The sequence below is a fragment of the Anopheles coluzzii genome, chromosome 2 (assembly GCF_943734685.1).
Source record: "Anopheles coluzzii chromosome 2, AcolN3, whole genome shotgun sequence".
Lineage (NCBI taxonomy): Eukaryota > Metazoa > Arthropoda > Insecta > Diptera > Culicidae > Anopheles > Anopheles coluzzii.
Genome location: NC_064670.1, coordinates 90839510 through 90862670, shown reverse-complemented (window position 1 = coordinate 90862670; position 23161 = coordinate 90839510). Strand labels below are relative to the sequence as shown.

At 45.8% G+C, this 23161-nt stretch overlaps 8 protein-coding genes across 11 annotated transcripts; 6 read left to right on the top strand and 2 right to left on the bottom strand.

Moving 5' to 3' along the window:
• Window positions 1-846: 846 nt before the first annotated feature.
• On the bottom strand, window positions 847-3689 carry LOC120947649 (proton-coupled folate transporter-like). 2 transcript variants are annotated; one of them, XM_040363150.2, is made up of 4 exons: window positions 3426-3689; window positions 2754-3318; window positions 1326-2574; window positions 847-1208 (listed from the first exon to the last, which is right to left on the bottom strand). In XM_040363150.2, exons 2-4 carry the CDS (start codon window positions 3019-3021, stop codon window positions 1127-1129), a joined length of 1599 nt encoding a protein of 532 aa, XP_040219084.2. In that variant the 5' UTR covers window positions 3022-3318; window positions 3426-3689; the 3' UTR covers window positions 847-1126. The 2 variants fall into 2 exon arrangements, with proteins under 2 accessions (XP_040219084.2, XP_040219085.2); XM_040363151.2 differs by lacking the exon at window positions 3426-3689 and having other exon boundaries at window positions 2754-3419.
• Window positions 3690-4026: 337 nt separating this feature from the next.
• Window positions 4027-7513, top strand: LOC120947651 (proton-coupled folate transporter-like). 2 transcript variants are annotated; one of them, XM_040363153.2, is made up of 6 exons: window positions 4027-4439; window positions 5387-5821; window positions 5895-6152; window positions 6241-6884; window positions 6950-7296; window positions 7373-7513. In XM_040363153.2, exons 2-6 carry the CDS (start codon window positions 5656-5658, stop codon window positions 7422-7424), a joined length of 1467 nt encoding a protein of 488 aa, XP_040219087.2. In that variant the 5' UTR covers window positions 4027-4439; window positions 5387-5655; the 3' UTR covers window positions 7425-7513. The 2 variants fall into 2 exon arrangements, with proteins under 2 accessions (XP_040219087.2, XP_040219086.2); XM_040363152.2 differs by having other exon boundaries at window positions 4551-5821.
• Window positions 7514-7693: 180 nt separating this feature from the next.
• LOC120947652 (proton-coupled folate transporter-like) lies at window positions 7694-10125 on the top strand. The gene is made up of 5 exons (XM_040363155.2): window positions 7694-8390; window positions 8456-8900; window positions 8968-9293; window positions 9383-9866; window positions 9937-10125. Exons 1-5 carry the CDS (start codon window positions 8243-8245, stop codon window positions 9992-9994), a joined length of 1461 nt encoding a protein of 486 aa, XP_040219089.2. The 5' UTR covers window positions 7694-8242; the 3' UTR covers window positions 9995-10125.
• Window positions 10126-10841: 716 nt separating this feature from the next.
• On the top strand, window positions 10842-12608 carry LOC120947653 (charged multivesicular body protein 4b). Its single transcript, XM_040363156.2, has 4 exons — window positions 10842-11182; window positions 11319-11496; window positions 11598-11857; window positions 12014-12608. Exons 1-4 carry the CDS (start codon window positions 11002-11004, stop codon window positions 12070-12072), a joined length of 678 nt encoding a protein of 225 aa, XP_040219090.1. The 5' UTR covers window positions 10842-11001; the 3' UTR covers window positions 12073-12608.
• An 84-nt stretch (window positions 12609-12692) lies between these two features.
• LOC120947654 (uncharacterized) lies at window positions 12693-13890 on the top strand. The gene is made up of 2 exons (XM_040363157.2): window positions 12693-13099; window positions 13174-13890. The coding sequence occupies exons 1-2, from the start codon at window positions 13091-13093 to the stop codon at window positions 13558-13560; spliced, it is 396 nt and encodes a 131-aa protein (XP_040219091.2). The 5' UTR covers window positions 12693-13090; the 3' UTR covers window positions 13561-13890.
• A 42-nt stretch (window positions 13891-13932) lies between these two features.
• LOC120952215 (U6 snRNA-associated Sm-like protein LSm6) lies at window positions 13933-18508 on the top strand. Of its 2 annotated transcripts, XR_007452251.1 has the most exons (4): window positions 13933-14042; window positions 14297-14394; window positions 14476-14678; window positions 17149-18508. XR_007452251.1 is itself a non-coding variant. In XM_040371427.2 (3 exons), the coding sequence occupies exons 2-3, from the start codon at window positions 14304-14306 to the stop codon at window positions 14622-14624; spliced, it is 240 nt and encodes a 79-aa protein (XP_040227361.1). In that variant the 5' UTR covers window positions 13933-14042; window positions 14297-14303; the 3' UTR covers window positions 14625-14682. The 2 variants fall into 2 exon arrangements, 1 of the variants encoding a protein (XP_040227361.1); XM_040371427.2 differs by lacking the exon at window positions 17149-18508 and having other exon boundaries at window positions 14476-14682.
• On the bottom strand, window positions 14667-16759 carry LOC120952217 (uncharacterized). The gene is made up of 4 exons (XM_040371430.2): window positions 16513-16759; window positions 16240-16382; window positions 15162-15247; window positions 14667-15096 (listed from the first exon to the last, which is right to left on the bottom strand). Exons 2-4 carry the CDS (start codon window positions 16267-16269, stop codon window positions 14979-14981), a joined length of 234 nt encoding a protein of 77 aa, XP_040227364.2. The 5' UTR covers window positions 16270-16382; window positions 16513-16759; the 3' UTR covers window positions 14667-14978.
• Window positions 18509-18777: 269 nt separating the features above from the next.
• LOC120953204 (uncharacterized) lies at window positions 18778-20652 on the top strand. Its single transcript, XM_040372961.2, has 3 exons — window positions 18778-19516; window positions 19599-19772; window positions 20161-20652. Exons 1-3 carry the CDS (start codon window positions 19496-19498, stop codon window positions 20293-20295), a joined length of 330 nt encoding a protein of 109 aa, XP_040228895.1. The 5' UTR covers window positions 18778-19495; the 3' UTR covers window positions 20296-20652.
• Window positions 20653-23161: the final 2509 nt, after the last annotated feature.

Sequence of the window (23161 nt, the reverse complement as noted above, 5' to 3'; positions counted from 1 at the left end):
ATACTGCTTTTTTGTCTTACCTGTGATGTAACTGATGCAAAACCCGTACCGGTCCTGAATTTCTTCGTGAGCCCATATCTCCCCTCGAAGCCAAGCTCATCCCATGTCGGTCCTGGAACTTGTACTGTAGACATACCGGACCAGGAACTGATACAGGACAAATACTAGCCCTGTAACAGATGCGGAACCAAAATTGGTCCTGACACCAATCGTGAGCTCATAACAAGCCTGGAAATGATACTGAACCCATACTGGTCTAGAAACATATCCCGAACGCATGACGGTCCTGGAACTGATACTGACCCCATAACTGTCCTGGAAATTAAGCTAATCTCACACCGGCCATGGAACTATTCCTGAACGCATACAGTATCAGGAACTTATACTGATATTTGATCATTATTCCACGGTGCCATTGTGCCAGTCCTGTAACTGATCCTGAACTCATACCGGCTGTGGAATACATTACGAATCCATGCCAATCCTGGGACTTATCACGAATCGATCCTAGTACAGATCTTAAACCCTTACTGGTCAAGGAACTGAAACTAAATTCATACCGCATGTTGGATCTGGCACACGGGCAATACTGCTTGGAACTGGAATGCTGGAATTGGAACTGATCTTAAACATATAATGGCCTTGAAACTGATCCTAAATCCATTTCGGTCCTGAAAATTCCTCGATATTATTCTTCTTCAGGAAGTAACGGAAAAAATCTTAAACCAATCTCAGTCTAGGAACCGATACAGTACCTATACCGATCTAGAAATTGATTCAATACTGGACGATGAACCATTTCGGTAGATGATGTGTAGCGTAGAGCTCAAAAAGATACCAGTACACTTTGGTTGAGTGTATACATGTTTTCCTCTTTATTATAAAATAAACACTCTCTCTGTATGTTTTATAAATTGCTTAAAAATACCAATCTTTAATGTACAAACTATAAAAATTACAAAACCAACCTCAGAAGGCACATTATCACTCCAAATGCCATTAGCGGCGCCGCTCTCAATTCAACATTTCTTAATACTTACACAAGCTACACCACTAAAGCACAACGTACAGTAGCGGTATTATTTATTAGCACGATGACTAGGAACGCTGCGGGCACATGGGTTTCTCACGTTAAGATTTCGCTATCTTGCGTAAACAGTGGATCAGCCTGGGCTTTCCTTCGCTTACGCAGCAGCACCGCAATCACCCTGAGAGATAGAAACAGAAATAGAAATGGAACATTTTCAAAAATGCTTGTTATACACTTGCGTCCACACACACACACACACACACACACACACACACACACACACACACTCACTCACCCAACCAGCACGACGTTGAGGGAAAATATTCCCGAAGACACAAAGTTAAACACTTGCGGGGACGTCGCCACCGTCGAGTTGTAGATGTACGTGAACAGTGGAGCCGACGCAAGCGAGACGGTGTTCGTCATGGCCATCGCTATCGAGTAAAACTTTGCAATTTCACTGGACGGTATGATGGCCGAACAGATCGCCATCAGTGCCGCCCCTTCGGTAGCCTTCAGCGGTGTGATACCGGTCGCCAGGAACAGTTCCCAGCCCTGCCGTGCCAGCCCTTTGATGAGTGCGTCGAGCGCATAGTTCAGCACGGACAGCAGCGCCAACCAGATGTCCGGAAGCTTGAGCAGCGTTTTCAGCACCGATATGCCGATCACGTTCCCGGCCACGATCGAGAGCAACTCCACCGCCTGCCAGATGGTAAACTCCTGTATCGTCCACCCGAACTGGCGCCGGGTGTAGAGGAAAAACACTGTCCCACCGCCGGCGCCGAGCACGGTTACGATACCGATCGATATCGTTAGCCACACGATGCCCCGGTCGTAGAAGGAGCGCTTCTTGAAGAACGTGGTCAGCAGTTCGGCCAGATGGCTAAGGCGGAAGATTTCCCGGACCTGCCGGTGCACCATGCTCGCGTCCGGTTTGATGCTATCCTCCAGGCAGAAGTACAGAAAGGCACAGCTGGCGGACACCGTGCCCGCCGATAGGAAGAACATGGTCGGTACGTTCGTCCACTGCAAGATGAAGCTGCTCGACAGCAGCCCCACGAACGCACCGAGCATCGTGCAGGCCTGCAGTATACCGATCCGTACCGTACGGTTCGCCTCGCTCGTCGTATCGGTCAGATAGCTAAAGATGGCTGCCATCAGTACGGTACTACCTCCCAGGATAGCGGCCGGTATGTGCGCAACCACATAGCACCACGGATCCACCAGGAAGCGCTTGGACAGCAGGGACAGTATGCCGATCATGACGTACGTTGTGATGAATCCGACCGCCGGCACAATCATGGCCGGCTTGCGCCCATACTTGTCCGACCAGGGGCCCATGAACAGGGCGCACAGGGCGGGCAGCACCGACATCAGGATCGTGTTCACCATCGTGATCTTGGCCGCGTACGGTTGCACGATCGTTTCCAGCTGCGCCACATCGGAGGAGTTGCTTCTGGTGCCGAGCTGGGCGCAGAGCGCTCGATCATAGCCGAGCGTTACGACGCACGATTGATAGATAATTTGATCGGCCAGCACCACCCCTGAGATTTTTGGCGAGAGAGAAAAAAAAAACACACACAACATGACGGAAACAACAAGGAAAGTAGGGTGTCACTTTGCGCAAGTCACGCACGTTGATGGTGATTGCTTTGCGCGCGATAACAACGCAATTTGAACGCGACACACACAGCTTCAGGTGATGGTTTTGTTTTTTGCGTACCTGATACACTGAGTCCGAAGCAGAGCAGCACCAGTATCGGTTCGAAGGTGCAGAGCCGATCGGTCACGCTGGTGGACACTTTCCCGCCATCGGACGAGCAGGATGATGCCGATGGCGGTGGGGGAGGTGGTGGTGATGATGCTGCTGCGGCATCTGCTACTGCTGAGACGGCCATGGAGCTGTACCTTGGTGCTGCCAACAGTGGCGTGTCTTCGTCGCTACTGCGACCATCGTCTAGACGGGGTGGCCTTTGCATATCGCTTCTCATGCTCGTCGCACTACTAATCCACCTTTGCACCTTTCCACACTTACGCACACTCACACACCGTCGAACCGTGTCCCTCAATCCGCAGTTTGTGTAAACTTTGGAGACGCGTGGACACCGTTTTATCGCAGCTAATACCTTAGATATCTTCACACACAGCACAGCAGATAGGGACGGTGGGGGGGTTGTGACTCACACCATTAAAGAAAAGGTGACGTATTTTGGAACCACATAGACGCTAACACACAACCCAACACGTTTACACTCGGAGTCACGCAGTACGTCCTCCCGGTGTGGTAGCTACGTACGAAAAGGAAAGCGTAACGATCAGCATCACATTCGGAAGCTACTCCACACACTCCGGCCTAGAGCAGATCAGCATCACAACCGTCCACAGTACTACATACCTTTGTGTACGATCGTTATCGATATCGGAAACAGTCTCAGTGCCCGGGGGGCATGACTCGGTGTTGGTAAACTTGGTTTCTCAAGCGTACTCCGGAGCACAATGTTGCCGGAAGAACCCGGTCCAGCCCAAGCCGGACCGATGCCGGATGATAATGTGTGATTGCGCAGCTGATGCGCGCAAGCGGATGGCGCGAGTAATCTCGTCTAGGGCGCGCGCGACACGGTACAACCAACGTGCTCGTACGCTGAACCTGCTCTAACGGTACGACGAGCCTAGCGAATGTTTGTCCCGTTGCAACTCCCAAAACGCGTGAAACGCCTAACACTCACAACAAAACCCGCCTCGAATTGATGATATCGATGATGGTTTCGCCACCTGCCACCACCTCGTTCATGTGACGAACGGCAACGCGTGAATCACAGTCGCTGATAGCGCGGGAAGCGAGAAGTTTGCGACCAATCATACCAATTACTGGCCCGCCATTAGTGCGCTACGGGTGAATGGGAGGGATGAACCACCGTGGGAGGTGGAAGTGATAACGATTCACAGGTAGGTATGGTACATTGATTGCACCTACCGCCATGGAGCCTAACGTGCATCTAGCGATAGGGAGGCGGCATTCGGTGGTAGTTCGTCGTGCATTGTCTACCGAGAGAATGAAGAACCGAGTGGGTGATTGGGGAATGGTGGAGGGTGATAACTTGTGTTGTGTTATTGTGCCTCCGACGGTAAAGATCGTCACGCTACCCGCCACTGTGTTACTGTGTAGCGTTCTCCGGCCGCGTGCTGCATCTTATCTACATCTGATAGACGCACTCTATCGCACACATACACAAACATCGAACGGGTGCAATTTGTTGTAATCCTTTGACGATGAACCAGTTTCTTTAAACATTACATACGCTGTACGCATCAAACAAAGGATCGGCTATTGATCAGTTACGTCTACAGTGTTTACATAAATATAAGGGTGTGAGGATTAGCGAGGATCGAAGAGCTTATTTTCATAATGGTAAGCATTCTAAGGAATAACAAACCACGTCTTAGGTCATCTCTAAAGATTGAACACGTTTGTAACATTTACATGATCATATTTCTATTTGTTCTTACGTCTACTCGGCAGTCTATCGCGTCCGAACCTAAATGTCAGGACGTGGATAAGTTCCCATACAAACCGTCCATTTCTTTGCAAGTGCGTCCTATGTTTTTAGTTATACTGGAAAAAATAACTCACATAAACCAGTATAGATACAACTTAATGACATGTCCGTCGTGAGTTCAAACCTCATATGGACTGTCTCCCCATAACAAGGACTGACTATCCGGCTGTCTGGTATTGAATAATTCTCGAACGCCTGTACAGACCGGCATGATCGCGTAGATCGCTACGCCAATAAGAAAAAAAGTAGAAGAAGAAGTCCTGTATAATTCAAAACACACAGAAGAAGATGTGTTCTGATTTATAAATTATAGCAGTTTTGAATTTTGAGAAACAGACTATAATAAAAATAGGAAACTAGCATAGCTAATTGTATTGGTTAAAGATACTGTTCACAAAGATCTCTGGTAGGAAACTTTGAACGCTAGTTAGTTCTGGCGCTTTTGAATCCTATCACCAGAACCGTTTCATTTCTTAGTTGGTGCAACTAATTTGGTGTTTAAATGTAGACTAGCAATCGAACCACTTCTGTCCTTTGATCTAGCAGGTATTTCACAAACGCAAACGTCGCAACGATCCCAAACTTTAAAATTGCTAATGAAAGATGCTGGCACTACTGGCAATAAAGAAGGAAGCTTTTGAGAGTTTAAGTTTCTGTTTCTGATAGTCCGTAGAACAACGAGTTGCCTAAAGAGGATAGGAAATAGCTAGCTGCTAATTATTTCAAAATTTCAGACATGATCTGTCACATTCACACACAAGTGAACCATAGTATCATTTCACGGTCATACTCGTTGCAGCCACACAAACCTCAAGGCATAGAGCAATGGCGTATGAAATAATCTGTATTCACTGTACTCAAGATTGCCCTGCGCGGAAACGGAACCCCGATTCGCTGCCGGTCGATATCAATAAAACAAACAAAAAATCGATCGACTACAGCGCACACTTTTGCAAGATTTTGATAACCTACTCCGGAGAGTCCCTTGGCCAGACCAAATAATGATGCAGCAGAACAGACCAGAGCAGATCAGAACGCAGGGCAGAATTCAGTGGTACCGCGATCACCATGGAAGAAGGACGCTCGGACAGTGTGTACTCCAGTGGCGAAGAGGACCTGTTCGCCAAGCAGAGCCTGATGAGGTTGCGCAATGCGGCCCGTTGGCGCGAGCAGGCCCAGTACATTAGCTTCGAACCTGCCCTGCTGGTTTTTTGCTTTGCCATGAGCATCTCAGGTTGGGGAAGGAGAGTTGCAGTGCTACAGGACACACCACTTTAATTCGTTTTGTCCCACCTTTCCCGCCGCAGAGGTCGTCCTGGCGAATCATATCATCCTGCAGACGTGCCTCGTGGAAGGGTTCGATCGTGGCGATTGTCAACTGCTCAACACGGACTCAAACTCCTCCCGGCGGGCGATGATCGAAACGCAGGTCCAACCGCTGGCGGCCAATGTGACGATGGTGATAGTGATTATAAAGTCGGTGGTTCCGGTCCTGAGTGCCCTGCTGCTCGGTGCGTGGTCTGATCGTTACGGTCGAAAGCCTGCCATGCTGATCGCGAGTGCCGGTGTGTATATTTGGTGAACGGTAAATGTGGTTGGTTTTTTTGTAAACAGGCCTCCATTTCCATATCCTGTTGCTTCGTCCGTTCGCAGGCGTGCTGTGTTCGTTCGTGCTGCTGACGCTGCTAGCGTTCCTATCGATGCAGGTCACTCTGACCCCGTGGTATTACACTGCCGCTTATCTTCCGTTCTCGGTGCTGGGCGGCATGACCGTGATTACAGCGGCCGCCTTCAGCTACCTTTCCGACGTTACAAACGAGCAGACGCGCACCATGCGCATGGGCTTCATGGAGGCCTCCATGATGGCCGGCGCACTGTTGGGATTTCTGGCGAGCAGCTACATTGTGGAATGGTTAAACGTTGCCGCCACCTTCCTGATTGCCAGCGTGCTGATCCTGCTGGCGATCGTGTACATCGCCCGCTTCACCGAGGATAGTATCATTCTGAGCAACAGCAACAGTGCGGTGGAAAAGTTGCGCGATCTGCTGTCCTGCGAACGGTTGCGCGAGCTTTCGGGGACGTTTTTCATGCGCCGGTCCGGGTACGTGAGAGAGATACTGTGGTCGATCGTGCTGCTGACCGGACTAACAGAGCTGGCCGGTGGCAGTGGCGGAGTGTTTTACATGTTTACGAGACGAAAATTCGGCTGGGATTTGAAGCAGTTCAGCTACTTTCAGTTCACCGATGTGCTGATTATCATTTTCGGCAATGTAATTGGAATACCGATCCTGAAGCAGGTAAGCGCAGGGGATTTTATTTCATCAAGAATAGGTACAATAAGCTCACTATTCCATAACTTCAGATATTCCACTGTTCGGACACTACCGTGGCGATCGTATCGATCGCCAGCTACATCGTAGACTCGCTGATCATGGGCTTCGCAAGCAGCGGGTGGATGCTGTATCTGGCTATTTCGGTTACCGTTCTCAAGGGAACGGACGGTGCGGCCCTAATGACCATCTGTTCCACGATACTCCCCGCCGGTGATATGGCCAAGTTCTTTACCATGGCGCTATCGCTGACTGCCGTCGTGCCGCTAGTGTCTGCCCCATTGTTTACGTTCGTGTACAATGCCACGATAGAGTCGTTACCGGAAGTGTTCAACTTTGTGGCGGCCAGTGTGTATGGTGCAGCACTGTTGTTGATGTTGTAAGTGCTTAGATGCCTTTATAGACGGTCTATTGTTTTAATGCAATTTGTTTGTTTGTCTTTTTTGTAATTTCAGCATCATAACGCATCTCATTAGACGGTTTTATCAGCCAGAATTGTTATTATAGAAGCAATCAAAAGAGTTTTTTGTGCAAATTATATTTAAAAAAATCGTTCAATAATTTTTTTCTTATATTTTTCAAATGAAACATTCATACAATCAAATAAAAATTAATTTTTTTTTTTAATTTCCTTCGCTTAATCTAACGCATACCACTGTACGCCGATCAGCTGAAGGCTGTCAAAAGGGATTACACTTTGTTTAGCGTTTGTTTTGGTCGTCCCTATTTCAGCGGGTGAAGTGGTATTGTTTTCCTTTGGTGGTAGTGGTGGTGGTGGTTGGTGGTAGTCGTAGTACTGGTCTTGGCGATGATAACAGTGTACAGCGCAAAAATATTACCACCAGCAATAGTATCGCCAGCCTCCTCCGCGAAGGGTTGTTTTTATTAGCGCACTATCTCGCGCTGCGTCGTTCTGCAAATGCGAAGGAATGCGTAAGTTTGCTGCAGCTTCTGCTCAGTGTTGCAACGACTGCATCGAGAGTCAAACGGCTTACCCTATCTCCAGCCAAGATCGGATTAGTCGTAAAACTGTTCAATAGTTGCGGAGCTAAACAGTACTAACCCCCACTTTTACTGTACTCGCTGGTGCTTCGACTCGCGTTATTGGAAAAGTTCTTTGTGCTCGGTGAGTGTATGCATGAGTCATCAGCAGGGGCACGCGAAACCGTGTAATCTTCTATTCTTAACCACGGCCGGACAAAAACGCTGTTAAAAGATAGCGCAAGGAAGGAAGTTCACTCGGTAGGGGCGTTGTGTCGTACAGTCGAAGTGGAAGATCTTCTGTGGACAAAGGCAACACTTGATGTAGTACGGCCGGACCGAAAATGGACGAAAGAGAGACAACGGATGATCGGCTTCCTGTGGTTGACCTTGGGCCAGAACCAACCCAACCGCCCAGGCTCGAGCGAAAGTATCGATATTTAATCCTGGAACCCGCCGTACTGCTGATATTCTTCGCCTGGAACGTTTCCTGTAAGTATCACTAGCAAGGCGTTGTCAAGGTTACGCGCATCAAGTAACTGTTCCCATCATTGTAGCTGCTGTATTCGCTAATCAAATCGTATACCAGACCTGTACTGGCGCGTTCGGGAAGAACAAATCGCTGTGCGATCAGCTGGGCACGGAAAATGAAACGGAAGAGATCCAGCAGCTGGAAAAAGCGATCCAACCATACTCGGCTAACATCCTGATGGCAAAATCGCTGGTCGAATCGATCATCCCGGCACTGGGCAGCATGTTCATCGGTCCGTGGTCGGACCGGTACGGCCGCAAGCCGGTGATAGTGTCGTGCTTTACGGGTGCCTTTTTAACGTACGCGATCGTGGCATTGATCAGCTTCCTGTCCATGTACTACACCATCAACCCGTGGTACTATGTGCTTGCCTCGATCACGACGGCGCTGTCCGGTGGTACCTGTGCGCTGATTACGGGTGTATTCTGCTACATTGCCGATGTGACGGTGGAGAAAACTCGCGCGACCAAGTAAGTGTGTCTGCAGTATTTTATCATCGAACAATTGGTGATTTGATTTATTTTTTTGTGTATCTAGAATGGCTATCGTGGAGGCTGCCGTATTTACCGGGCTGCTGGCGGGTACGCTAAGCAGCAGCTACATACTTCGCTGGACGAACGGTACGACCGTGTTTGCGATCGCAGCCGGGGCCGTGTTTCTTGGCCTGATGTATATAATATTCTACATCGAGGAGAGCATCAAACCGAACGAGCTGAGCGAAACGAATAACAGGGCGCGGGAGCTGTTCCGGCTCGATTTGGTGTCGGAGTTGATGCAGACTTGCTTTAAACGGCGCCCGAACTATGATCGTTTGATCATTTGGTTGGTAATATTAGCCCTTGCGGCCAACATCTTCGCGATGGGTAAGATAAGCATTTTGCACTCGTTCGTGAAATTGCATCTGAAGGCAGACGTGCAGCAATCTTACCTCGCACTTTCGCTCTCTTCTTAGATGGCTCCCAAACGGTGTTTCTGCTGTTTCTGCGGGAGCGCTTTGAGTGGACGGTGAAGGATTACTCGTACTACGATGCGTCGGCTATCGTATTTATGATTATTGGCAACACGGCGGGCCTGTACGTCATTCGCAAGCTGTTCAACCCGTCCGTCACTGTGCTGGCCGCCCTCGGGTACTGCTGCTACGCGATCAACAGCACCATTCAAGCGCTGGCCTCAGAACCATGGCATTTGTACATGGGCACAGCGATTTGCTTTATGAAAGGCATTGCGGGACCGATGAGCAGAGCCGTTATCTCAAACACGGCACCGCCCAATGATATTGGTAAGATTTTCTCTCTGACAACGTCGATTGAATCGATCACGCCGCTGTTCTCGGCCCCGCTGTACACGTTCGTGTACAAGAGTACCCTCGCTTGGTACCCGGGCGCATTTAACCTAATCACTGCCACCGTCTACTTCACCTGCGCGTGCCTTATGATGTAAGTACAGGCAATTCGTCGCTAATTGAAATCAGTTTTATTTATTTGGTAATTTTTTCTCGCTTTTCAGATTTGCCAAGATTTTCCAAAGTATGTATCAAACGACTACATACACGTCAATCAATTAAGTAAGCACAAATGGGGACCTTTTATTTACACCATTAACAATTTCTAACACACTCATGGGATGTTGGTACCACTATCTTGATTCTCTGAAGATATTTAGAATGTGATAAATAAATTATTTTAATACAGCAAATCATTGCTTTTAGGCTTATGATATGATTAAAAAATATTGAGATGAAGTAATTGAAGGAAGTTGATAACATAAAACACAACATATTGAGTAATATGAGAAGGCAAAGTAATTAAAGATGGCCTAGAATATGTCGTCACATACGTACTTACTTACTTATCCGGCGCTACAACCGCTTTACGGTCTTTGCCTGTCTCAGGAGTGTTCGAAACCGCTCACGGTCTCCCACCTTCGTCTGCCAATCCGTTATCCTGTAAAACTTTCGTGTTGGTCCGTATGCCTCTTTGGTTTGCTCGAGTTCCCGCATGTTTTGCTCTTCTCATGCGTGTTTCTTGGAGCGGAAAATTCGTTTCCTTTCACGTCTGAGCCGTGAGTACCACTCTTCGCATGCCCGCGTTCTATGCCGTTGCTGCATTGCTCGGTATGCATTGTTTTTACTTTCGGTCACTAGTTTGCATTCTTCGTCGAACCAGCCAGATTTGGTGTTGCCCCGACGTGGAGGGAGTGTATTTCTTACACAGTTTATTTCAATAAAAATATGTAAAAAAATTCGTACAAATTGCATGTTTTACATTCGCTCCTCCGAAATTATTCTCATTGTGCCTTTGTTGTGCTCGTAGATAAACACGAACAGTGCTGTCAAATTGCACAAATAAAACATGGCCGCCCGAGACAGCCGTTGAGCTCACCTGCCTTTCCCACCAACATTGACTTGGAGCTCGACAGATGACGCATTCGACAATTGTTCGGGAAATCGTAGAAAAACATAAGTTGCTTTCAGTTTAGAAATTTGTTTTTTATCGTCTGTGATTGCCGTGAAAACCGTCGGTAGGTTTTCCTCGCCAGTACACCCAACCGCGCCAGCACAGTGAAAAAACGATGAGTTTCTTCGGGAAGCTGTTTTCGGGGAAAAAGGGCGAACCAGCCCCGACACCGAGCGAAGCGATACAAAAGCTGCGAGACATAGAAAATATGCTCACCAAAAAGCAGGAGTTCCTAGAGAAGAAAATCGAGGTCGAGATAGATACGGCCAGGAAAAATGGTACCAAAAACAAACGAGGTATGTTGCCGGAAATGCGTACCCGTGGTGTCCGATTTGTGCATGTGTGTGCATGTGCAGGTGGTGGTTGTCTTGTAGGAGGGGGTCGCTATTGTCCACTGCTCGATGAGTCATAATGTTTTCGTTTTGTCAACAGCGGCCATCCAGGCGCTGAAGCGGAAGAAGCGGTACGAGAAACAGCTACAGCAAATCGATGGCACACTTTCGACGATTGAAATGCAGCGAGAGGCGCTGGAGAATGCGAACACAAACGCCGAAGTGCTGAAGACGATGAAGAAGGCTTCCGATGCGCTTAAAGTTACCCATAAGGATATGTAAGTTGGAACACCCGCGTTGGCCTTTGTGTTGCGGCGCAATCGTTTCTATAGCTTAGCTAACGCTCGGCGTTGTTTCCTCATCCACTCCCCATTTTCAGGAACATTGATGATGTGCACGATCTGATGGATGACATTGCCGAACAGAACGACATTGCCAACGAAATTTCCAATGCCGTGTCCAGTGCCGTCGGCTTCGGCCAGGACATCGACGAGGACGAGCTGGAGAAGGAGCTCGAGGAGCTGGAGCAGGAAGAGCTGGACAAAGAGCTGCTGGGCGTGCAGCCAGAAACGGACGAGCTACCCGAAGTTCCCTCCACGGACTTGCCGGCCAAGGCAAAGGAGAAGGAGAAAAAGAAAGGTACGCAAGGTTTGCTCACGGTCAACTTATTAGCTTTTGGCGAGATGACTTTTGTTTTGGTGATTGTTCATCCTGTCTATTGCAATTTAGACCATGTCCTTCAAAGTGGCGGTGGTAATTACTAACGCTTCCCCCCTTTCCGGTCTCTCATTTTAGCTGCCGTCGCCGAAGAAGACGATCCGGACATGAAGGAGTTGATGTCTTGGGCAAACTAATTCTGACCGGCTCAGGAGGTGATGATAACAGCCAAGCCCACACACACACACACACATACACATACTGCATAAAAGAGAGGACCGTACTCTTTTTGTGTGCAGTTTGCTTACGTTAGTGTTTAATTTTGTGCGAAGTTAATCCACTTACATTTATTATTTGCGTTCGTTCGCCTGGATGCAGGATGCTATCCGCCGACAGTGAAGAAGACAATTTCCAGACAGACACAACAGTCAGAACGTGTTTAATATGTTTATGAGTTTGCTTTTGGAGTGAGGGGGGAAGAGTCGCGTTCAGCATCATTTGCTTTCGGCATGTGGTTTTGAAACGAACTGCAATCATTAGCATGTAGTGCAGCTGAATGTGATGCATTGCACAGAAGGAGGGAAACCAGGCGGGAAAGGTACCGGAATGCTCGTGAAAAGGGAGGATCGGAATGGACGTGAAAAGGACGTTTGTTTGACTAAACAATGGGTGCAAGTAACAAAACTCGATCAAACAAACTTGTGCAAATAAACGAAGAAATGATCAAAACAGGCATCTGTGCGTTGTATGTAGTGTACAGGGGAGGCTAAAACATTAGGCTAAAACGATACCACAAGCCATATACACACTAACTGACGAAGAGATTAATGTTGGCCCATATATTTATGACACAATGCTTTCCTTAACCTTGAGACTATCGGAGAAATGTGAACATTCATGCGTTCGACCTGAGCGTAAACTTCTGAATGTAACAATCGTTGTGCCTGACTTTCGATTCGATTCATTACGTCACGCACGTACATCGATGGGACAATATGCGAATGCACGCGGCCGAAAGTGGGGTAGCGCACATGACACTTTACCCGATTGAACCCGTCGAGCATATTAATTAGGCTGGTTTTATAAGCTACCTTTTCTATGCACCCGGGATGGTACCCACAAATTGCTAGCTTACGGTAGTGCTCATTTCACTATCAGTAGCGAAAGTGGCCAGTTGCCGAAAGGGTGTGCGCTATTGCATTCCAGTTGTTCAATATGAAATCAGTAAGTGTGATCCATTTTTTTAGTGGTGACGATTTCAAATCATTCCTCGCATCGTGCTTTCCCCTCTTTTCCAGATCGTGCTGTGGATCGTCCTGTTGGCAGTGGTACAACAAGTGTACTGTTTCTACAATCCGTTCGATTACAATCTAAATCTGCAGAAATTTGAATACTTCAAATATCCACCCAATGGCAAAAGAGGCCCTCCGGTGCGTGATGCCTCGGTAGCGCAAAAGGCACTAGCGGTGGTGAGCTATTTCCACAACTTGATTGCTGGCCATCCGGTACAAGAGATGCGCTACTACATTCCATTCGATCCGAACCGTGCGCAGCAGTTACGGGGCGCTTATCAGCGGCAGTTTGGATATCGGGGGGAAAATTTGATCGCCCTGATCGGTAACGGCTATTCGCCGCAGGCTTTGCGGTACTACGGAGCGATTGGGAAGGACTTTGGAAAGTACTGAGAAGTGGTTTAGTGTTAGTGTGCTGGTAGTGTATTTATTTATATTGTAAAAATTACTGCGAGGAGTCTGAAAAGGTAATAAAAAGTGCCGTGCCTACAATTTGAAATCACGCTTGCTACATCTATTGCACGACATCTGTTATCCGACAGTATCCGACATCTGTTATACTGGTTCAAAAACAAGCTGTTATACTGTTTGCTTTGTAGCCAAGAGAAACTGACCGCAGATTAGTATTAATGATTACTATCTATATTATTTGTGATTAACAGCTTCACAAATGGAAATGTTTGAAATAAATTAGTTTTTCAAATAATTGAGCAAACAGAAACAGAAACAATTTCGGAAAGAATGTCGAACATCCCGCGTCAAGCAAATGTCAAACGATATGTCAACCTGTTTCTTGGCATTGTTTACAAAAAGCTAGAAGAACGCGCCTCAAGCCGGAGAGATTAAAGGAATATCGTAAAATTGTCTTATTTAAGGTAAATTTAACGCGATACAATTAGTATATAATAACACAATTGTACACCTTACACCGGGGACACCTGAAAAGCTGAAACAATTGTCCAAACTCGATCTGTATCTGGTTCCGGTTTCTTGTAACCGTGTTTCTTGTAGCGTGGAATGATTAAACCTACAATCTTTTGGACAAATTCAGTCTTTATGTCCTTAATGCATAATTTGTGCTTTTATGCTACTCTTGCATCACTCTTAAGCTGGTGTTCCATCTTTTCAGATTCACAATGTCCCGCAAGGAAGCGCTGTCGCAATTCATCAACCAAATTCACGGCCGACCCGTGGTCGTAAAGCTCAATAGTGGCGTCGATTACAGAGGTAAGTGCAGTGGTTGATACCTAGTAATTCTCGTTCTGCAGGAATCTTTCTATTTATGCCATTGTTTTGTTTTCTGCACAGGAGTGCTTGCCTGTTTGGACGGCTACATGAACATTGCCCTGGACCAGACGGAAGAGTACGTAAATGGGCAGCTGAAAAACAAGTACGGCGATGCGTTCATCCGCGGCAACAATGTACTCTACATTTCCACGCAGAAAAGAAGAGTGTAAAAGATGAAAAGCGAACAATGGTGAAGAATAAAAAGCAAAACATTTTCTTAAAAAGTAAGTTTTTGTTTATTTGGTAACAACTTATATCCGTTTCTTAACACAAACTCCTATGTTCTTATCTCCATGTACAAGTTTACGAACTAAAAATGAATTGTAGTAGTGGTTGATCACCACCACTACCACACCTAACTGAAAGTAAGGTGGAGAACCCCACCATAAGATTCGAAACAGTCGCGGACTAGTGCGAAGCTGTATTCAGAAGCATGTTGTTCTGGGCGCTTCATGGTAAAGCTTTCGGGTAGTTCTCCATACCTTTCAGGTTCACGCATTCAACGTAACGCTGAACCGTACGACTCAATGAATGCCGTCCAAAGGCGAGAAGCTTTTGTATTGATAGAGTTCCGGTCCACCGTACCCGTACAGCAGCTTGCCCTTTCCATTTTCATCGTAGTAGGGGTATCTGTATTTTGGCCTGTAAAGAGGAGAATAGAATTTAGTGTATGGTATATTTTAAGAGCGAAAGAGTACAATTTTTACCTTTCAAAATACTGAAAATTGGGAGCTTTTGGCTGCAGAGTAGACTCTGCACTTGGCAACAGGACTACCAGCACCAGGGCCAAAATCTGCAAAATATAATTACAGTATACTCATATATTAGTTTTTTACAAAACCAAGTTAAACTGGCAAGACAGTTAAGCAGCCTAATTAAATGTGTAAAGGTCAAATACTAAAAAAGTTTGCTTTACATTTGTGTGTGTGCTTGTCGTGCCCTTCCTTAGAGCTTATAGATGGGTCTTGGTTCATTCAATACTATACAGACTAATGACTGTGTCATAGGAATTGTCCGAAATGTTAACAGTAATCTTCAATACTTAAATTTTAAAAAATAATTGAAAATATGTTGTGGAAACATGAAGAAAAGAAAATTTGAAGTTTTCTCACTTTAAAAGATAAAAAAATGGAATATTGACATCGTTTGCACAGTGAACAACAGTAAATTTGTCTTATGAACTGTTCATAAACAAATTCTGAGCTTATTCGAGTTAACTGCGATAATTAATCGATAGCTCACTACATTTTACACAACCATTTACTACAGCTTAAAGGTCGCACAAAAAAACAAACACCACATCATGCACATCTCACACATTCAAATGTTGTCTGTACGCAACAAGACGCAAGCAAGCCAAACCGCCGCCCCTCGAACACACGGTTATACACGGTTATGCAACAGTGGAGGCAACCATCGCCATCGTTGTTGTTGTGGTTGTTCGTTGATCCCCACCACCATGAAAACTTGGCTCAAGGAAATCTGCAAACGTGCAGCACGGCAGGTACACCACACGAACCGCAGACGATCAAAAGATCCTCAAAGTCAAAAGCGCACCACACGTTATTGTTATTCGACGGGCGTCCCCGGGGGCCTTTCGTCGTTTTTACTGATTGCCCGCACTGTCCCCGTTCTGGAATATTCGGTCACTTTCTACAACCTGCTTACACCCTGGTTGGTACGCTCACAAACCGCACAGGGCGTGTAACACTTTCCCGGGACCCAGTTCAAACTGTGATGGAGACTGTACGGTTCGTTAATTTCTCCTTTTTTCCCGCCACGTACCGTAAAACACAATGCAACACACTTATGCATCTTTGGATGGTTTTTTTTGCGCGGAAATATTTTCCAAAATCACCGGCAGGTCAGGTGCGAAACAGTTATTTCCGGCTGTTTTTCACCAGTTCGGTTCAATGTACGATTTCGGTCTGAAATTGAGAAAAAAATGTTACTCATCATTAGTCGTCTGGCCGATCGGTGATCGTGTTTTGGAAGGTGCTTCAACATCTTTTGGGGCAACCTTCACACTTCTCGCACTCCCCACACTGAATCACTCACCGAGGTAGGTCAACAGTTTTTTTATAACCGTCCGCTGTTTACGAAACGCTTATATGCGTGTGTGTGCGTCTGCGCCAACGTCTTACTCCGACAGACAACCTCCGACTCGGTAGACTTCCCACCAGAAACTGAGATTGGCGCTGATCATCTTGAGGCACCCGATGGCAGCCCGAGGCTGGTCGGACTCGGACCGTGCATACGGTGGCAGGTTGTGGTGGAGGTTCATCAGTGGCCTCGGGTCGGTACTTTCGGTTTTTACCACCCTTGTCTATTTTGTTGATCGGGTGGGGAGGGAGGAACGAATAAACGAGCGGTTCGTTTCTTGGGCGATGCGGTTGTGCGCAATGGTGAGGAGGGTGGGTTTTGTTTAATCAATCCACCAAAGAAACAATTGATTTAATTTTTTAATAAACTATATTTGTATAATGTTTAATTGTATACTTTTAGAAAATTCTATGCTTCTCGTATTTATATTTTAATGAAAATGAATAAAAAATAATCATAAAATAATACAACTTTTTTAAACAAACTATACAAAATATTAAATTAAGTATTCCCATTATTGTTAATTATTTAATTTCCAATTAATTACATTCCTTTTCTTTTGCTGGTACAAAACAATACACAACCACATAGCGGAAGCTGGTATTGGCGATCGTGACGATCAGCAACAACAACAACCACATCGGTAAAATGTTATCAAGCACCAGGGACGGGGCGTGCTGCAGGGAGAGGTGGAAAGTGAAAGTAGGAATTGTTGCTACAGCGCCGTACTACACGAAGCGATCGACGAACTATCCGTACACCTTTCGTAGCGCTGTGTATGTGTGTGTGTGTGCTTGTTTCACGAATCGTCTTCGGCTGCTGCATACCAACGAAACAGCCCCGTTTCGAGAGTGTAAGTAAGTAACGGCCATTTCAGCTTCATCTTATTCTATCAATGAATGAAGGAAAAAGTGCAATTGCACTTTTTACACACGCGACGATACCAGGCACTGTGACACAGTGCGTACAGTGCGCTTGATGTTGGTGCGTCAACGCACACGCGCGCGCACTGATCAGCGCAATGTTAAGCGCTACGAAAGAGTTGCCCACGAGTATAGGCGACGAACCGCTGTACGCATGCTGTTGTCATAGTGAACTGAAGTGCATGCTTTCAATTGAGTCGCAGCATGGTTTGTTGAGTTGAGGAAAAAAAAATGCGTGCTATCCTTTCCTACTAGGCAGGTAGATTACGCACGTGTTTTGCGCGGCCGGTTCTTGTGATCATCAGCGACTTCTCTGTGGAGATGAGATTGGCTTTCTTGTACCAGACTGCTTTTTGGAGGCTGTTTCAAGACGCAACTGAAGGTGAAGTGTCTCATTTTATTTTTTTACTTCAAGCCAAGGTAATTAAGTCTTCTAAATGCGAATTTAAAACCTTCTAATTCAATTACTCTTGGAGGACACTTACGTACGGCTCGAAGCGAAAGGAAATAATGTCATTCCACCAGATAAATAAGAAAGATTGCTAAATAAAATCATTACCCTAATGTTGTGCTTGGCATCCTATTTGAAAGCAATCAAATCGTGCTTTATCGTGCCGCGACTTAGTCGATTTAAGACGACCTTTCGGTAAGAGTAGTGTGTGTTTCCTTCTTCTTTGGAGGGTAAATAAAAAAATCATACGCATCATTAAACGCAAACCACTGACCTCTGCTGTTTGCTTGCTTGTGTGTCTGTGAGCCGTTGAGTTTTAGGAAGTGTGAAGCGTTTCTTGCCGAAGGGTGTTTCGGGGTTTGTGTGCTCGTGACACAGATCACACGCAAGATCGATCGTGGGTCGGTTCAGGGACCGGGGCCAAATTGCATCATCTCAATTTGGAAGGCAATTGGATGGATGTAAGTGATTAGATTTCAATGTATACTGTCCTAATTTTTTGTGTTGTTTTATTAAACGCTGTCAAGGGGTACATAACACGTTTGAATTAATCATAGAAATAAACTTTAAATCAGCATTCACATGGGGTTGAGTTCATTTACAATGGGTTGTATTAATTATCTTTTATTTATGAACGTTATATGTAGATTTACATTTAAAGCGTTTAAATCACACCCAAACATTAAGATGTGCTAAAAGTCGCTAAAAATGGCACTACCTTATCCAAATCATACACCGTTCCAGCATTAATCTTATTTCCTTCACGGGGCGAAAAATTGGGCCAAACACTCTACGACGATCGTTTCCAGCTCGCTGACTGTGGGTCATCGGGGTGCCCAAAAAAAAGCATCGCACAGCTTTCGGCGAACGGTCCGGCGCGTGTAGATTTCGGTTCGCTTTATAGCACATCATCTTTGTTGTGTTCGGCGCTTTTCAACCGCACTGTTGTCTTCCCCCCATGCGTGTTACGGACCACTCGGCGGATGATTTAATCGCTTGCGCCCCACAATCAACCGAACCGTAGCGTGGTGCAGTTCGCCCGTGTTCATTTCTTCGCCAGTTTTCTTTCCCTGTATACACGTCTGTAAGGGCAGTTCCGCATGTGCTATTCCCACCCGGGCGTGTGTGCAGAAGAGCTATTTTGAGGAAAACACAGCGTGAGGAATTTCCTCGTGTGCTTTGTTTGCCCTTCATTTCGTAAGGGTAGTGTAGCGGCTAGTTCCCCCCTCCCCCACCCGTTGGGCGCGATCGTTGTGTGGGAAAACGATCTATCGGCGACGGCTGAAGTTACCAATCGCTTCAACCGGTTTCGGTTGCACCACGCCACGCCAGAACAAAACGCGGGTGAGTGGAGCTTAGTGTCTGCAGGTGAAGTTTTCCAATCCCTCCTCGAGTTGCCTCCACTGAGCACTGAGTGGGAGTGCACCGAGTGCACTAAGACTCAAAAAAGGGGGGTAAACGATTGGCAGAAACTGCTCAGGTGGCAGTACGAGTCGTATGTTCTGTGTGTATGGTTTAGCGTCGTCTCGTTCGTGTTGGCGCTTAGCTAAGTTAAGGCAAAACCATGACCAAATTGGCGATCGCTGTAAGTGTGAAAGAAATTCAATATAACTTATCTCAAATGGAGAGCTCTGATAAAGTGATCTTATTTGAATTTGCTTGTACAGATGTGTCTTATCGTGCTGTTGGCTTCGGTGGAGCATCGTGTTGAGGCCACCGTGGTACGGCTGTTGACCGACTTTATCCAAAACAATGTTGCTGGCATACCGCTGATTCACAAGACGGAGGAGTACGACTTCGATCCGGAGATAAGCCAAAAGCGCAGAGAGCTTTACTATGAGGTTCGTATATGAGTGACAGATAAGATTGTACTTAGGTGGTGAATTTAACCTGCAAATGGCATGGACTGGTTAGAGCGAAGTGAATCGGGTTATGTTGCTTAACGATTATTTACGTTTTGTGGATGGATGCGTACGTTGCGCAACGTGTGTTGTTGAACTGGCAGTACGAGGTAATTAGATTTGAGCATGCGTGTAATAAGTTATGCGAAGTTATTGCTTTGTGCATTGCTCCAACGGCTAATCACAACCTCAGCAAGCTTTACAGCTATGAAAAGAGCGAAAGAGAGAGAAACATAACCAAACATTGAATTTCTTTTCAAACTTAACTTCCATTTAATTAAATCCATCGAATCTAGTTTTTCATCTTTTAATTTACCTTCCCTTTCAGCTGCATGGCTACCGTGGCGAAAAGGTAATCGAACGGCTCGGTCTTGGCATTGACGGGAAACACCACGAACGACTCGCGTTTCAAAGGCAGCGCGACGAGGGACATCTGCAGGGCCTTAACTATCTGCAACCATAGGCTTAGAACTCGCTTTAACGCTAGTGTAAAAAAAAACAAAATCATTTACCAGTGAAGGACGGCCGACGATATCGCCGCTTTTGGTTGTGACCAATTCGAGCATCCCGTGGATTTTGCAGACTGTTGTGGAAAAGTGCAACAAGGCCATTCGAATCATTGGTTTGTGACAGTTTTTGTGGTATACAGAGCCTAAAGAGCCTAAACATGGAACAGGGCTAATTATTGTTATAGTAAAACAAAGTATCGATTTTAGGTGCTTTGCCGTTACTCTGTTTAAAACAGAAGTGCAAATGCGCAATGTGAAAATGATTGTGAAAGGTAAATAGTTAATAAAAAAAATAGTTATTTTCAAAAGTATTCTATCCATATTTCAAGTTATAATGAGAAAGAAAAGTACATTGCGTATGTACTGCGAAGCTTACCACGTGTTAATGAAGAGCGCCATCTTTCTCTGCGGAAACAGGAACAAATGCTTTGCCCGCATACGGCTGTAGCAGTTAATCGGAATTCAAGTGAAGCATTAAGTTAATTTTAAATTTAACAAACCCAGGACCTTGCGCTGGGCTGCGGCACTGCGTCTCATTTGCTCATCTCGCCCACCATTTTGCCCGAAACTTCCCAGCCCATCGGCGACCGTGCTGAGGTGCAAAAGCCAACCAACGGTAAACAGTGGAGAGCTAAAACAAATTTTAATTAAATTCTACCTTATCGTCTTTCAGCACGCTTACCGCCACGAGGTTACGCCGCAGCGGAGCGGGTCCTCGCCCTACCGGAAGCCGGCCACCAGCGCAATCAAACAGACCGGGAGAAAGTTAAAAAAATGACATGGCGACAGAGAACAGAAGCATCCGCTAGAAGCACCCAACACAGGAGCGTCAAGAAGATGCCAGAAAGGGGTTTCTCTTCCGCTTTCGTGCTCGTTTTGGGACCCGGTTCTCAGTGCTTGCAAGTCAGTGACCACACGGGTAGAATATGGCGGTAACGCAGACAAGAGTGAGAGTGCGGAAAAGTTATAGCCGAGCTATACTCGGGCTCGAGGTTCGAGTAATCGTGGAAACGATAATTTCGGTAGCTTCAAATTTCATTCCCGAAAACTAAATAAATTGCACACACACACCAATCATTTGCGCTTTTCGATGGGAGGCGCCCACTGGGGTGGGATGGGGAGGATACGCAACGCGCAAGGATCAAAGGACAGCGGGCCCCGTCCTCGGTCGGTTTGAGGGTTTTTGTTTGGCGGTTGTAAAAAGAGAAAACATTCCGTGCTGTTTTATTTTATAGAATAATTAATTTTATTTTCTGTTTGCTTTTCCCGTTAAACCGAGAGTGCGGATATAAAATGTGTGACGAGTGGAGAGTGAAAATGCGCTGAGTCTTGTGAAAAGTCGAGGAGAACGGCGGGAAAAGGCCAATCAGGGGCATAATATTTGAAAGATTGGCAAAGTTTTGCATGGTGCCGTTGGTGCACCTTTTGCAGCGATAGAGTTGAAAAATGTGCGGGAAAGTTTTCTTCCGGGCGTGGAAGTGAAAATTTGAAATGAATGGTAAATGAATTCGATCATTAATATAAAAAAAAGTTGTTCGAAGCTTTGAGCATCGCAAAACGAATTTGATTACATTAGGTATGTGGTCTAAATGTTTTATGTAATTGCTTTATTGAGGATGGTCCCGTGGTACATCTGTCAACTCGTACGACGTAACGACATACCCGTCGTGCGTTCAAGCATAGCATAGACCGTCCCCCCTGGGCAACGGCTGCGTGGTACTGAATAAAGTCTCGAAAGCCTGTTAATGTCGGTTTACATTCAAATCGAAAGGCTTGTTTTATTCTGGTAAAAAGTGGGCAGAACTTCTGTAAGGCTAAATATAGTAAGTAGAATTGTATTCTTATAAATTGGTTGAAATCAGTCTGAAAATTATACGTCGTGATTTTGTAACACTTTTTGATACGTATAGATTATTTTTTGTTACTTACCGTATCTGTTAAGCGGTTTGCATACTTTCAGGAGTTTAACAATATGTATGGCGCACATCAGTAAGCTTCTTACGATTTATTCGGTATGTTGCGTCCTGATGAGCCGGTCTCGTGGTACAGTCGTCAACTCGTACGACTTAACAACATGCCCGTCATGGGTTGAAGCCCCGAATAGAACGCGCCGTCGTCATACGTATTAGGACTGACTATCCTGCTATGGGGGGAAAACAATTAGTCACTGAAAGCCAAGCCCACAAGTGGGGTACAGACAGGCCTTGACCGGCAACGGTTGTTGAGCCAAGAGAAGAAGAAGTTGCGCCTCGAACGGTTCACACAGAAAACCGAGTTGTCTCTAAGATTGTGGGGAACGGGGGTATGTTTTTAATACCAAAAGACTTTTTGTTCTAATGCTGTTTTAACCTCGGCCCGGCACGGCCTGGTAGAAAATAATTTTTTCTTCATGTTTCCCTTTTTTCTTTTTTGTAATTTTTACTGGTGGCGTGTTGTTAGTTTCATTGGTGTCAATGGTGTGGTTTGATGAACTCATTTTAACGCAAAAGTTACCTAACGCAAAAGTTTTTACAAAAAAGTTTACACATTAACACTATTTTAAAGCGTGTAACGACTGTTTATTGAAGATGCAACAATCGTTTATCGGAAGAATGAAAAGTATTTGTCAAAATGTTTAAGAAATGACGTTCGCATTGTTAATTATCTTCTGGCGATGAAAATTGTCCTAAGATATTGCGAAAACATACATTTGGAAGAACGAGACGTTGTTTCAGTGTTGGAATGCTGATAACGCCTTTCTTCATTTTATACTCATAACTATTTTGTCTATGAAAAAAACGCTCATTGAATTTAAGATTACTAATTGTGGTAATGTTTTCA